The following is a 13,854-nucleotide window of genomic DNA, read 5'->3' on the forward strand; positions in this document are numbered from 1 at the left end:
AGTTTGCAATCACATGCTTGTGTGTGTGCTTATCTAATGGATGTCCACCTTTCCTAAGAAATTGTGTGTCTGTGTAGGCAAGGACCATCTGTGTGACTCACTATAGTCCCAGAGCTCAGGTCAGCACTTGGCACATGGCAGGTGCTCAGTAAAAACTTAAGGGATGGCGAGCTGTACCATGTCTTGCAAACAAACGACTCTTCCAACTGTGGGTCATCAGGGATTTGCTGTGTATTTGGAGCTCTCGTCCCGCTCACAGAGAGAACTTTCATGACTATCTCAATGAGGTTTCCTCTCTTTTATATTTATTTATTTATTTATTTATTTTTTAAGATTTTTTTTATTTATTAATTTGACAGAGAGAAATCACAAGTAGACGGAGAGGCAGCCAGAGAGAGAGAGAGATAGGGAAGCAGGCTCCCTGCCGAGCAGAGAGCCCGACGCGGGACTCGATCCCAGGACCCTGAGATCATGACCCGAGCGGAAGGCAGTGGCTTAACCCACTGAGCCACCCAGGCGCCCCACCTCTCTTTTATATTTAGAAGCTGCTCCTGCTCCATGCCAATCTGGTGTAGAGGGCAATTTTTTTTTTTTTAAGATTGTATTTATTTGACAGAGAGAAACACAGCGAGAGAGGGAACACAAGCAGAGGGAGTGAGAGAGGGGGAAGCAGGCTTCCCAACCAGCAGGGAGCCTGATGTGGGGCTCAATCCCAGGACTCCAGGATCATGACCCAAGTTGAAGGCAGCTGCTTAACTGACAGAGCCACCAGGCACCCCCCGTAGAGGGTAAAATTAAGCCACAGTTCACTCTATTACCACCATCATCATCGCAACTACCACCCAAAAGCTTTTCTAGGGCTCAGGGCATTACAGTGGCAGTGCCAATTTCCAAACCCACAGAGCTACACAAGCCTGGTCCCTGCATGTATGGACTGAAGCGCTGGGTTAGAAATCACAGTTCAGGCTCTGCACTTGACTGAGCCACCTGAATAAGTCACTTAATCTCTCTGAGCTTCATCTGCAAGATGTGGATAATGCCTGCCCTTTTCACTTCATTGATATCTATCAGGTTCAAACGCAGTGATAAGTATGAATGTGCTTTGTAAACTGTAGTAGTGTGGTTCACAGGAAAGAAAGGGAGCTCTCTTCTCATGCAGTCATCACAGGTTGACTAAGGACATAATTGGGACATTAACCTGTTTTCTACAACGATGACGTGTGAGCCCACGTAGATGGACTGTGTGCTACGCATTGTTTTCCCCAGTTTTGCAAATGGATTTGTCCTCACCTCTCTACGCCCACCCACCCTGCCAGCTCCCCTGCCCCTTCTGATCTGGGGTGGAGACTATAGGAAGTGCACCAACCCGTGGGTGAACAGTGAGGGACCATGTTTACATTTTATGTGGGTCAAGGTTAAATGTGTTTTAGAGATAGAGGGGTGTGGGTGTGTTTCTCCACAACTGGGCAGAGCAGGTGAGAACATGATGTTGAAAGCGGTGGTGTCCTTAGAGAAGTCAAGCTCCCGAAGGGTATCTTTGCCTGGAGACTGGATACCTAGCCACTGGGACAGAGGCGGGGAAGGAGACAGTATCAACAGAAGGGCTGGGGGTGGAACCATTGATAAGAAGCCCAAATAACTGTCTTTGGTGGGCAAGACAATTTATTAACATAGGAATATTCAGAGATATTCGTGTCTGCAGCTCCCTCAATCTGCTTTTCCCCTTTATTGCTAACCAATTTATCTAATCCAAGTATATGGCAATCTCTTGACAAGGATGAGTAAGAGAGATTCATAGCACTAGGTTCCAAACTATTGGCTTTTTCAGAGTTACCTCACTGAACTATCCTCCCAGTCCCAAGAGGTTAAGTGTGTTACCCCATTTTACAGATGGGGAAACTGGGCTTACAAATGCTAAGTAACGTGTTCACAGTCAGCCAAGAGGTAAATGATTATATGTATCTACATTCAAACCCAGATTTTTTAGTACCTTTCCCCCTACACTGCTGTGTGTGTGTGTTTAAGATTTTTTATTTAGGGGCGCCAGGGTGGCTCAGTGGGTTGAGCCTCTGCCTTCAGCCTGGGTCATGATCCCAGGGTCCTGGGATCGAGCCTTGTGTTGGGCTCTCTGCTGGGCAGGGAGCCTGCTTCCTCCTCTCTCTGCCTGCCTCTCTCCCTTGTGATCTCTATCTGTTAGATAAATAAATTAAAAAAATAGATTTTTTAATTTATGTATTTGACAAAGAGAGAGAGATCACAGTAGACAGGGAGGCAGGCACAGACAGAGGGAGAAGCAGGCTCCCTGCTGCGCAGACAGCCCCATGATGCCATAATGCCCTCCTCCTATCCCTTCACCCACTGGTGCCTGCCATGTGGGGCTCTATTCCAGGACCCTGGGATCATGACATGAGCCTAAGGCAGAGGCTTAACCCACTGAGGCACCCAGGCCCTCCCACTGCTGTGTTTTTAAAGTGCCTCCTGCCCCCTACTTTCACACATCTAATACTGAGTGTGTGTGTTTGTTGGGGTGAGGGAGCTTTGGGCTGCTTTTCTGCAGGAAAACACCTAGACACAGAATTTCCAAGAGGGGAAGGGAACCTGGGGGCATTTAACCCAATTTACTTTGCAGATAGACTTCTGAGGCCCAGAGAGGGAAAGTGATTTCTCCCGCTGGCTCCCTGTATTTTGGTGTCTGACTGGTGTTTTCCATTCCGACTCTTGCCCTGCATTCACTCTGGGGGAGCCAAGGTGCCTTTGACTGGTAATACCTTTGCCAAAAAAATTCGACAAATATTTACTAGTGCCTACCTAACTGCCAGGAACCCTTAAAGGTGCTATGAATAGGATGAAGAGGAAACACTACCCTTCTGGAGCTAACGTGGTGAATGCAGGAGGTGGATAGAAGCCCGTAAGAGGTATCTAAATAAGATAATTTCAGATGCTTGCAAGAAATAAAGAGGTAATGAAAGTAGGGAAGAGCTACAGATGGGAGTCAGGAAACCCGACCACCTGGTACCTGCCTGGTGCTGATCCTTTAATTCTCACAACCACCCTTAGAGGCTAGGGTCAGATCTCCGCTTTGCTGACAAGGAAGCTGACGTTCAGAGGGGTAAAGAGTGGCAGTCAGGTCCCAAACTCCTAAGCTCCACTTCCTACCAGCTCCCGTCGAGCGGCCGCGGCCACCTTCGGGCCCTGGATGATGAAACCCGGGCGAGGACTGCACCATCTCTCAGCCGTCTCCTCGCAGGTGCTCGGTAGTGGGTGGAGAGGGGGGAGGGGTCGTGGAGGGAGGGATGCGCTTCCAGACACACTGCAAAAAGCTCAAATTCGTAGGAGGCTGAAAGAGCCCCTGGCCCAGCCCCCGCCCAGCTCCCCAGCCCCAGAGCGGGGGACAAAGAGCCCGCCCAGCCCCCGGCAGAGTCTGAAGACGGTTCCCGCCTCTGGCCCGGCCCCCTATCTGGCCAGCGCGGAGCACTATGGGACTTGTAGTTCGACCACTTTCCACATCGGCTCTGGAAGCGGACTGGGGAACTACAAGGCCCAGGAGCCAGTGGGCAGGCCCGGGGCGGACCCGCCGGCTGTGGGTGTGCGAGCGCAGGGGGCCGGGCGGTGCGGGCTCTGGGTGCTGAAATGCGGCTGCTGGCGCCCAAGCCCCGGGCCAGTTTCAGGCGCGCGCGGTAGCTGGACGAAGCTAGGGGTGGCCAGGCGGCGGCAGCAGGCACGTTGCATTCGTGCATTGGGCGCAGCGTTTGCAAAACTGCTTTGGCTCTGCGGTAGCGCGGTGAAGGGTTCGAGTCGCCGGGGGATGGGCACCCGGCCCCGGAGCCAAGGTGGCTCCGCTCGCTGAAAGGGCCCTTTGGCTGGGCTTGGGGGTTGGGGCACTGGTGCCCGCCTTGGACTGTGCGCGACATGTTTGTTCTTTTTCTTTTAGTGTCAAGGTTTTCCTGGACGGGCGCGCGATGCAGCGGGCAGCGGCACTAGTCCGGCGGGGCTGCTGCCCCCGGACCCCGGGCCCATGGAGCCGTAGTCAGAGCAGCGCGGCCGCGGAGGCCTCGGCAGTGCTCAAGGTGCGGCCCGAGCGGAGCCGGCGCGAGCGCATCCTTACGCTTGAGTCCATGAACCCGCAGGTGAAGGCTGTGGAGTATGCGGTGCGGGGACCCATCGTGCTCAAGGCCGGCGAGATCGAGCTCGAGCTGCAGCGGGTGAGCGCGGGCGCCTGGGGCCGCGGGGCGGGAGGGCCCAGGGAGGCTAGGGTCGCCGAAACTGTCAGGGATTGGGGGGAGGGAGAACAGTAGTTGTTCGAGGCTGGGGTCCACCCGCTGGGGCTTCCTCTCACCCCGGTGGCCAGCTCCTTCGTTCAGCCAAGGTTGGCTAAAACAAGAATGCCCTCCTCCTATCCCTTCACCCACTGGTGCCCGCCCGGCACCTGGCACAAAGTAAGGCCCTCAGATACGGTTCACTTGTTGAATTGAATTCATCAATTATAATTGAGCGACCGGGAGTGCCAGGCACTGCACTTATGTGGCTGTCCTACCCGCGGCGGAACCAAGGTCCGTGGGGGGAGGTTAACAACAACCAGTAAAGAAAGAGACGAGAGAATTTCAGATAGTGAATAAGTGCTTTGGAGAAAATAAAATGGAGGAATGGTGTAAGGGTTTGCTGGATGGGAGTGTTGGGAAGGCTGGCATGTTAGGTAGGAGGAGAGGGAGGAAGGCTCTAAGACTTAGGTTTGTTCCCAAAGCTTTTTTTCTTTCTGAGACCTTTTTGGTCGTTGTGCCAGTAAGGATTCCATGACAAGAGTGGAGGTGTGGAGGAGGGTCCTCAAGGATTCCTGCCTCATTGAAACATTTTGATCTCTGGGGATACCCTCCTCCCCAGTGGGTAGTCAAAGTCTTGAGCCTTTGGAGCCTTGGTAGGATGGCCCTGGACTTTCTTTGTCTTGGGTGGCTGGCTGACTGCGATCTTGGCTTTCGTTTGTAGTTGCATGTAAAAGTGACCGCATCCCCAGGAGTGATTTCTTTTCCTACAACCAGGGTGACTGGGTGTGTGTAAGAGATACCTCTGTAAGATACCAGTTCTAACCTGAGTGGAATTCAGGAGGCCAAGTCAAGAGAGGCAGTGTTAAAAAAAAAAAGAAAAAGAAAAAGTGAGCACTGCTAAGATTTCTAAGATCTGATGAAACAGCTGCTTGCTTAAGATAGTTCTAACCCAGAATGTGGGTGGGGGAGGGTTCCTTGATCTGGCGCTCTCAGAGGCTCTAGAACTGGGTGACTCTGGGGTGAGTTGATCACTTAGTGTCCCATGCATGTATGAGAGGAAGCAGTGGTGGGATCCCAGGTCTCCTGACTGAAAATAGCGAGCTGAACTAGTTAGAGTCCAGTGTCTCCCTCTGACTCCTTTCACGGCTAAGTTTAAGGTTTGGCTCACAGAAGGCTGACTCGGCTTCTGTGCTTTCCTGGCCCGAGGTGTGAGGTGGGCCAGAGACAGAAAACACGAGTTTTGCCACTCTGCTCTTGTGACTGGCCGACTGGAGTTTCCCGTCCTTGAGACAACAGTTTCCCCTGTTCAAGCAACACTGAGATTAAATCGTTCCGGGCTTATCACTTGAGCGAATTCCTCTGGTTTCAGAGCTGGTAAAGGCTCCAGGGGTACTCTCCACCTTTTGCTAAATAGCAGCTGGGGTGTGGGCTCCATGAGGTACGAGGATGATTAGAACAGAAAGGTGTCCTGTCTTTGTCTTCAGGAGGCTGACTGCCCACTTGTTCTGTGGACCTGAGCCTCTCCACCACCACTTTTTTTTAAGAACTGGTGGGATTTTTTATCAGGCAGAGAAAAATGTGAGAGCATTCCAGGTGGGAGCTGTGAGCAAAGATGGAAGGTTAGGAAGTTCTGGCATTTGGGTCAGGGGTTGGTGCTGTTTGAAGAGCAGCACCATGGCAGGAGGTTACAGGAGATGAATGAGACAGACAAGGTGGGCTGGAGTTTGGGGGCTGGGCTCAGGACTTTCGGGGGCAAAGTGGGGGTTTTGGTGTGAAGTGGGGAACCATGAAGGGGTTCCAGTAGGGCACAGTTCCATGATTGAGGTGAACAAATTTCTTGATCATTTAAGCTGGAGGCACCGTATGATTTCTGGGAGGGACGATGATGCACATTCCCATAGCCTACTCCTAAGTAGGTTGAGTTTTGTGTACACCTCCTTTCTGGTGCTTTCATTCAAACTTAACGCCTTCTCGTTTTATTCTCACTTTGTCCCAGTCTAGCTGCTAGAGACATAGCTCAGCCAAGCCAGCATAGCCTCCCTTAAACCTTTCATTTTGGGAGACCCCCTGTATCTACTTTGCTAGCTTACACAGTGACCCTTCTGAGAGAGCCATATTTTTCCCAGTCTTTTTTTTTTTTTTTAAAGATTTTATTTATTTATTTGACAGACAGAGATCACAAGTAGGCAGAGAGGCAGGCAGAGAGGAGGAAGCAGGCTCCCCACAGAGCAGAGAGCCTGATGCGGGGCTCGATCCCAGGGCCCTGAGATCATGACCTGAGCCGAAGGCAGCGGCTTAACCCACTGAGCCACCCAGGCGCCCCTCTACCTCAGTTTTGAACTGCAGTGATCAAAATGGGACTGGTGTTATAAAGAGTTTGATTGGGGGGCGCCTGGCTTCCCTCTCTCTCTCTCTCTGCCTGCCTCTCCATCTACTTGTGATTTCTCTCTGTCAAATAAATAAATAAAATCTTTAAAAAAAAAAAAAAAGAGTTTGATTGGGTAGAGATGGGACGGGTAAGGATTTGTAGGGTGACTTGGGGTGAATCTCCTATCATCTCTGGGCTTTGGTTTCCCTAGTCTATAAAAGGAGAGAGGTGGCTTGGTGGGCCCAGAGATCTCCCCCCCCCCCAATTCCCTGCCCTGACTTTTGTATCTCTTGTCCATCGAAGGGGTCCCGGCCTTTATGCTGCCTTTTGGAATTATTTCACCAGGTGCTCTGCAGACAGTACTCACTGTTTGGCTGGACACGTGGTTCTGGTGTTTGACTTTGAGGTGGCTGGCCGGGCAAGTTCCATCCTCCTTCCGTCTGTGACAGGAGTGGAGAGTGCTCAGGAAAGCCTGACAGAGGGAAGGGAAGTTGGTTAAGTGGGTGTGAAAGGGGCCATTCAACCCCAGTCCTGTCTGTGTGCTCTCAGAGAGGCCCTGTTTCTCCCTGACAGCAGCTCCAAGCTCCAAATGGGGAGAAACTATTAGCTTTTCAGATCCTGGTGTTAACTGGGAGCAGCCCTTAAAAATAAGCTGCAATTAGTAGGAGTTTTGAAAAGATCTGTCAGTTCTTTCTCAACCTACTACTTTTTTCCTTTATTGCAGGAGGGGAGGAAGTTGGCACGAGTAGAGACAGGAATGGCTCTACTTCTGTTTGTAAAGTACACACAGTTGGGGCGAAACATTCATAAATAGAGGGAAAAACTGATTGTGACTGTTAAAATCAGTGTGTGCTGCATCCACACTGGTAAAAATGGAAGGTGCTATATAACACATGGTTATAGTTAGCTGAGAACTAAGGAACCCTGGTTGTGCCAAGCACAGGTGGTGAAATCTCATGGTCATTTTCTTCAACGTTCAATTTAAAACAAATTGGTAGTGCTGGCTTCTAATAGAACAAACCCTCCCCCACCCACCCTGTCCAGGTCTCCATGGACCTACATCCTGGGCTTGGCTTTTACATGCTGTGGGCCTCAGAGAGGTCTTTCAGAGCACCTTGGGCTCAGTTTCTGCCTCTGCAAAATGGGCCAATTATTTCCTCTAAACACTAGTTTGAGATGAGAATGAGAACAGCTAGAAGTCAGTTAGAACTCTTAAGAGCTGGGGTGCCTGGGTGGCTCAGTGGGTTAAAGCCTCTGCTCTGGCTCAGGTCATGATCTCAGGGTCCTGGGATCGAGCCCTCCATCGGGCTCTCTGCTCAGCAGGGAGCCTGCATCCTCCTCTCTCTCTGCCTGTCTCTCTGCCTACTTGTGATCTCTGTCTGTCAAATAAATAAATAAAATCTTTAAAAAAAACCCAAAAAACAAAAAACCTCTTAAGAGCCTTCTTCTCAAACTAAAGAGAGTTGCTTGAGGAGAAGCACCAAGGAATGCCCTTTCCTTGGCCTTCATGCTGAGCCTCTCTGGGTCTGGGAGTGCATTCTGCAGTGTGTGCTCTGTCTTTCCTGGTCCTTAGCCTGGCTATCATGAATTATTCTATTTGGAGCTCATCAGCGCTCATTCCTGCTTCTTCCCTGTGAGTCTCTGTTTCTCCTGGTGACCCTCCCAACAGACCCCCGGAGTTCAGGGTTTCCCATCCCCTGTGGACCTTGAGCACACAGACCCAAGAAAATAAATGCTCAATGTTCTCAGACTTCTTGTCAGTGGGCCCTGAATTGGTTGAGCAGTGCCAGGGGCAGGCATGGGAAAGGAACATCAAGGGCTCTGTTCCAGGGAATAACTGTCCTGCCCAGCCTTTCCCCCTGCATGTCACATGAAATGACAGGAGCCATCCCTTGCTTAAGAAAACTGCCTTGTGCAGTGTTGGAATCAGCTTTCGTCCCATCAGCCTTCATAATGATGTTGGGCCTGTGACCTGGGAAGGCCATTAATAATCTTTTTCCTGGGGCGCCTGGGTGGCTCAGTGGGTTAAAGCCTCTGCTTTCGGCTCGGGTCATGATCCCGAGGTCCTGGGATCGAGCCCCACATCGGGCTCTCTGCTCGGCAGGGAGCCTGCTTCCTCCTCTCTCTCTGTCTGCCTCTCTGCCTAATTGTGATCTCTCTGTCAAATAAATAAATAAATCTTAAAAAAAAAAAAAAAAATCTTTTTCCTTCTTGCTAACACCCTGTGAAATAGGTCATGCCTTGAGCCAGAGGGCCTATTCCCATATCCCTACTTAAGCTGAACGGAGGGGAAGGCCTTTCTCTAGGTACATTATCTCAGCTGCTTGCCTGCCTCACCCCAAGCCCAGGGAGGCAGCGCTGAGTGGGATGTAAGCAGGTGGGTTATCTAGATGTGCTCCTGGATACTGTGAGAGGAAACGGGAATGCGATCTGCTGACCTGATGGGCTCCTGGGGGCTGGGCTGAGGCAAGGTCGCTATTGGGTGTGCCAATCAGACCTGGATGAGTCAGTGTGGGCAGGAGTCAGTCCCTGGCTCCTTGTTATTTCCCATCCCGTGTGGACCTTCAGTGCTTTTTGTAAGAATCTGCTCCAGAACAGCCTCCTTTATATGGGGGCCTTTGGCTGGACAGGCTGATCTGCTGCCCATTCAAGGGAGCCAGCTCATCCCCACCCCTACCCCCAGCTCATCCATCACAGCAAAATGTCTGGGGTCTCTGGGCACCTAGACCCAAGAAAAGAGATGCGCAGTGTTCCCAGGCTTCTTGTCAGCAGGCCCTGAATTGGTTGAGCAGTGCAGGGGGCGGGCATGGGAAAGGAACATCCAGGGCTCTGTTCCAGGCATATTCTCTCCCTGCATTGGGCTGGCTGAGGGCCCACAGCTGTGTGTTCGTTCCTGGCCCTCGACTGTGATGGATTTTATCCCTACCAAAGAATGAACTGTGCCCATGCCATAGAAATTACCTGTGCTCAGCTGGCCAGGCCTAGGGGGCTGTGGCAATTCACAGGCTGACAGAAGGACCTGTGCCAGGAGCTCAGGCCGGTGCCAATGGGGGTGAGTCAGTCCTACCCCTTTGTACACCGTGGCCTGGCCCCTCCTCCACCCCCCAGCCCCCAGCCTCCTGCCTGTGGGGTGAGCCCTGAGGCCACATGCCTCTCAGTCTGTCGCCAGGGTCCTGCTCTCACCCAGCAGAGGGTGGTGCCACCCACGGGCCTTGGCCCTCAGGACACTTAAGCTGGGACCTTTTCTCATACAGACCAGCCCTGAAGAGCTGTGCAGAAGGGACACAGGGATTTAAAAGGCCTCTTTCCCCTCATAGGCTTTTAGACACTTACCAAGCCCTGTTTATGAAGGTCCATGGCCAGTTCTGAGACACCCTCCCCAGCCGGCTCTGTCCCCACCCCATGCCTTCTTGCTCCAGAACAGCCAGATAAATGGAAGAGTCTTAGGGGTGGCAGAGGAGGGTCAGGAAAACTTGTTTGGCAGCTACTTTTGTCCCTTAAGATCACTGTTTTTTACTTAAGGTATATATTATTGATTTTGAAAAGGCAGAGTTTTCTAAAGGTGATTTAATTCACACATTGTGGGAGTTGGGGAAGAGACAAGGGTCCAAACCTTCGAAAACAGGGAGGCCAACCCTAAGAGACACTTAACTCTAGGAAACAAACTGAGGGTTGCTTCAGGGGGATAAGGTAACTGGGAGAACTGGCATGAAGGAGGGAACTTGATGGAATGAGCACTGGGTGTTATATGCAACTGATGAATCGCTAAATTCTACCCCTGAAACTATAATACACTATATGTTAGCAAAATTGGACTTTTTATTTTATTTATTTGTTTTTAAGATTTTATTTACTTATTTGACAGAGGTCACAAGTAGGTGGAGAGGCAGGCAGAGAGAGAGAGAGGAGAAAGCAGGCTCCCCATCGAGCAGAGAGCCCGATGTGGGGCTCCATCCCAGGACCCCAGGATCATGACCTGAGCTGAAGGCAAAGGCTTTAACCCGCTGAGCCGCCCCGGCACCCTGAATTTATTTTTTTTAAAGATTTTATTTATTTGATAGATCACCAGTAGGCAGAGAGGCAGGCAGAGAGAGAGGGGAAAGCAGGCTCCCTGCTGAGCAGAGAGCCTGATGCTGGACTTGATCCCAAGACCCTGAGATCATGACTTGAGCCGAAGGCAGAGGCTCAACCTACTGAGCCATCCAGGTGCTCCAGCAAAATGGAATTTAAATAAAAATACATAGAATTTATATTTTTAAAATTTGAATTTAACATGTCCTTGAGGAAAGGGCAGCTGGAGATGGGAAGGTGGCCAGGCTTTCCATCCAGGCCACCCCTTGGTCCTGCCCACTCCTTGCCCCACAGCTGCATTTCCCTACCATGACCCTCCCAACCCCGTCCTTGGTCGGGCTTTGTAACCTGATGATGTTTGTACTCTGCCAAGTGCTTTCCTACTGTTTGTCTCAGATAACCCTTCAGCCACCCTGGGGGGTTGTCATTGAACTTGGCTGCTGATTCTTAACACTTCTAGTGGCAAATTCTGGACTTGGGAGCTCTGTGGAATCCCCTTATTTCCAGATCCCCAAAACCTCTGTCTGGAGTGCATTTTCTCATTCTCAGCAGCCGGGAGTCCTTTAGTCACCCCACCCCTGCCCCCCATGACGTTGAGGTTGGCAGGTCTCTGAGTCCCTCCTCTCTGGGACCTCCTTTCTGTGTTGAACATGTTGCTTGGGCAGTGACTGAGAGTTAGTTCTTCAGCCATTCTTTGCATCTTTGGTGCCTTTTTTTTTTTTTTTTTAAGCGAAAATCAGCCCACATTCTTTATTCTGCAAAACCAGGTTGCAAGGGAACAAGCCTAGAGGTCCCTGCTGATTGGATCTTCTGGAGGGGAGGGCGACTCTGGTGCCCTGGCCATTTATTTAGGCTGTTGAGATGGAGCCGTGCTTGGGGGCAAGTTGTGGGGGCCTTTCCCTGATGTTTGGGGGCCTCTGCTGCTGACCCCTGCCTCCCACCACTTTTGCCCCAAGGTCCTCTTTTTAGGCATCCTTCCCAGGCCAAGTTGACTGGCAGGCCTTGGACCTGCAGCTGCCTCGGGGTGCAGCCCAGGAGAACTCCTGCAGCCTTCTTAGAAAGTGGGTGGTGGTGAGCATAATGGTTGAGAAGAGTGATCTTGGAGTCTGGCTTCAAATCCCACTACTTGTGTTTATCAATTATGTGATCTCGGACAAGTTGCTTAGCCTTTTGAAGCCTCATTCTCCTCATTTGTAAAATGAGATTAATACTAGTTCTTCATGGGGTGGTGGTTAAGGTTAAATGGGGCGAGCCACGTCAAGGGCTTGGCACTATGCCTGACACCTGGTGAGGCTCAAAATAGGAGTGTTTATTAATATCCTGTGGGGGCATTGCTTGGCGAATCCAGGATCTCTGAGTCTCCAAGTAACCACCTGTTGCCTTCTCCCTGCTCAGGGTATCAAAAAACCATTCACTGAAGTCATCCGTGCCAACATCGGGGACGCCCAGGCCATGGGCCAGCAGCCAATAACCTTCCTCCGACAGGTAAGCTGGCGCTCAGGAGCAGAGGCTGCTGGGAGAGAAGGGAACTGGAGCCTGGGCGGGCCAGCCAGCTCTTCTCATTCCTGCTTCCTCCCCTGTCCGGCCCCCTCGGGACACAGCAGGCACCAGAATCCCACAGGGAGGTGCCATGGAAGTAGCAGCCACCTCCAGTGTCTGATGTGCCCTGGGTCTCTCCCTCAGTCTCCTCCCCTTCCAAAGTTGTCTGGAATGTCTAGACTCACTTTGGGGCTACTCTTGCATATGAGGCTCCCAGGGATACCCTTCCATAGTCTGTGGTCTCTCATACTGAGATCAGAGCATGGTTCCTAAGTGTGTCAGAGAAGCAGCTTGGAGAGATAGAGGCCCAGTGGGCTGGGAGGTGATATGTGGGGGTCCAGATACTTTAATCCCAAGTGTCTCACTTGGGTGAGAGCGTTGAGCGTTGACTCTGCCACTTACCAGCTGGGTGGCTTTGAGTAAGGCAGGTCACGAGCATTGCCTTGGAGGACACTGGGGGCCTCAGTGTGACACTGAGTATGAAGTGCTGATCCCTGGCCCACAGAGTGTGGGGTTGGTGACCACTGTCAGCTGCTGCTCTCCTGCTTGCCTTGCTGATGTGACCCATCTTGCTCCTGAGGTCTCCAGGAGGTGGGGTTTAGTGTTTCCGTTTGGGCACCAATTGCAAGGATGCTGCATGGGCTTAAATTGTGGGATTGGTGGGCTGGCGGGAGAAAAAAATGCCAAGGGCCTCCTGAACAGAGGGAGAGACCAGCGGTGGCGAAAGCTGCTTCCTATGGAGCAAAATATGGTCCTTAACGTGGTTAAGGTTCGCAGGCTTGGGCAAGCAGGGCTGCTGAGCCCCGGAGGCCCCCTCCCTTTTCGCCTGCTGCAGGGGCTGGCGTGGCGGGGGTGACCCTGCCCTACTCTCTGGTGGAGGGGTGCAGGGACCTGACTTAGCTTGGGGAGTTCACGCAGGGTCTGGGGAAGAGAACCGAGGCTGGCATTGAGCCGAGGAACGTCACTGGGGCTCCCCTCCCGTGGCCACTGCTGGTGAGCTCAGGAGCATACCAGCAGCTTGTGAACGGATGAGGCCCCAAACTGGGCCCGAAGCTGGGGAAACGGATCCGACCAAACAGCTCTGCCGGGGAAGTGGAGGCAGGAGAAGGCTGGAGAGCCCTGAGTGTCCTGGAGTCTCACAGCTCTGGAGGAGAGAGTAGAAGCCGTTCCCCACAAGTGCCTGGGGCTCTGGGCCTGAAGAGGCTCCTGTTGACTCTGTCCTCTGGCTGGCTGACTTGTTCCCAAATCCGGCTCCGGCTCTGGCTGTGGCAAACGCAGCCTCTTCTGCCTGGTGCTGGCGTCCTGCAGCCTTCACATGTGTCTCCTCTTCACAAGTGCCGGTGGGAGGAGGGCAGGCCGTGTCATTGGTGGGAGGAGGGCAGGCCGCGTCATTGACCATTGTATGCATGAAGAAGTGAGGCACCAGGAAGCCAGCTCACACCTGAAGTCACCCAGCTGGTGTCAGAGCCACGAGCCCTCGTGTCCCCTCAGGGCTCTTGGCACAGCTTTTGCATTGCCAGCTTAGACTTGCCCGGTGAGCTGGGGTTTACCGGCACTTTTGCAAACATTTCCTTGCTTAATCCTCTTAATTTGTGAGGTTAGGGTGATTTTCTCTGT

General features: G+C 52.0%; 1 protein-coding gene across 2 annotated transcripts in view; it reads left to right on the top strand.

The window, feature by feature from the left end:
• Positions 1–3,583: 3,583 nt before the first annotated feature.
• Positions 3,584–13,854, top strand: part of GPT2 (glutamic--pyruvic transaminase 2) — a 34,237-nt gene continuing 23,966 nt past the window's right edge. The window contains exons 1-3 of one of the 2 annotated variants that reach the window (XM_032325089.1): positions 3,584–3,718; positions 3,932–4,202; positions 12,094–12,183. In XM_032325089.1, coding sequence (XP_032180980.1) covers positions 3,960–4,202; positions 12,094–12,183 — 333 coding nt within the window. In that variant the 5' untranslated portion in view covers positions 3,584–3,718; positions 3,932–3,959. The other variant, XM_032325090.1, reaches the window with a different exon arrangement.

Source organism: Mustela erminea, chromosome 19, assembly GCF_009829155.1.
Source record: "Mustela erminea isolate mMusErm1 chromosome 19, mMusErm1.Pri, whole genome shotgun sequence".
NCBI classification, from domain to species: Eukaryota; Metazoa; Chordata; class Mammalia; order Carnivora; family Mustelidae; genus Mustela; species Mustela erminea.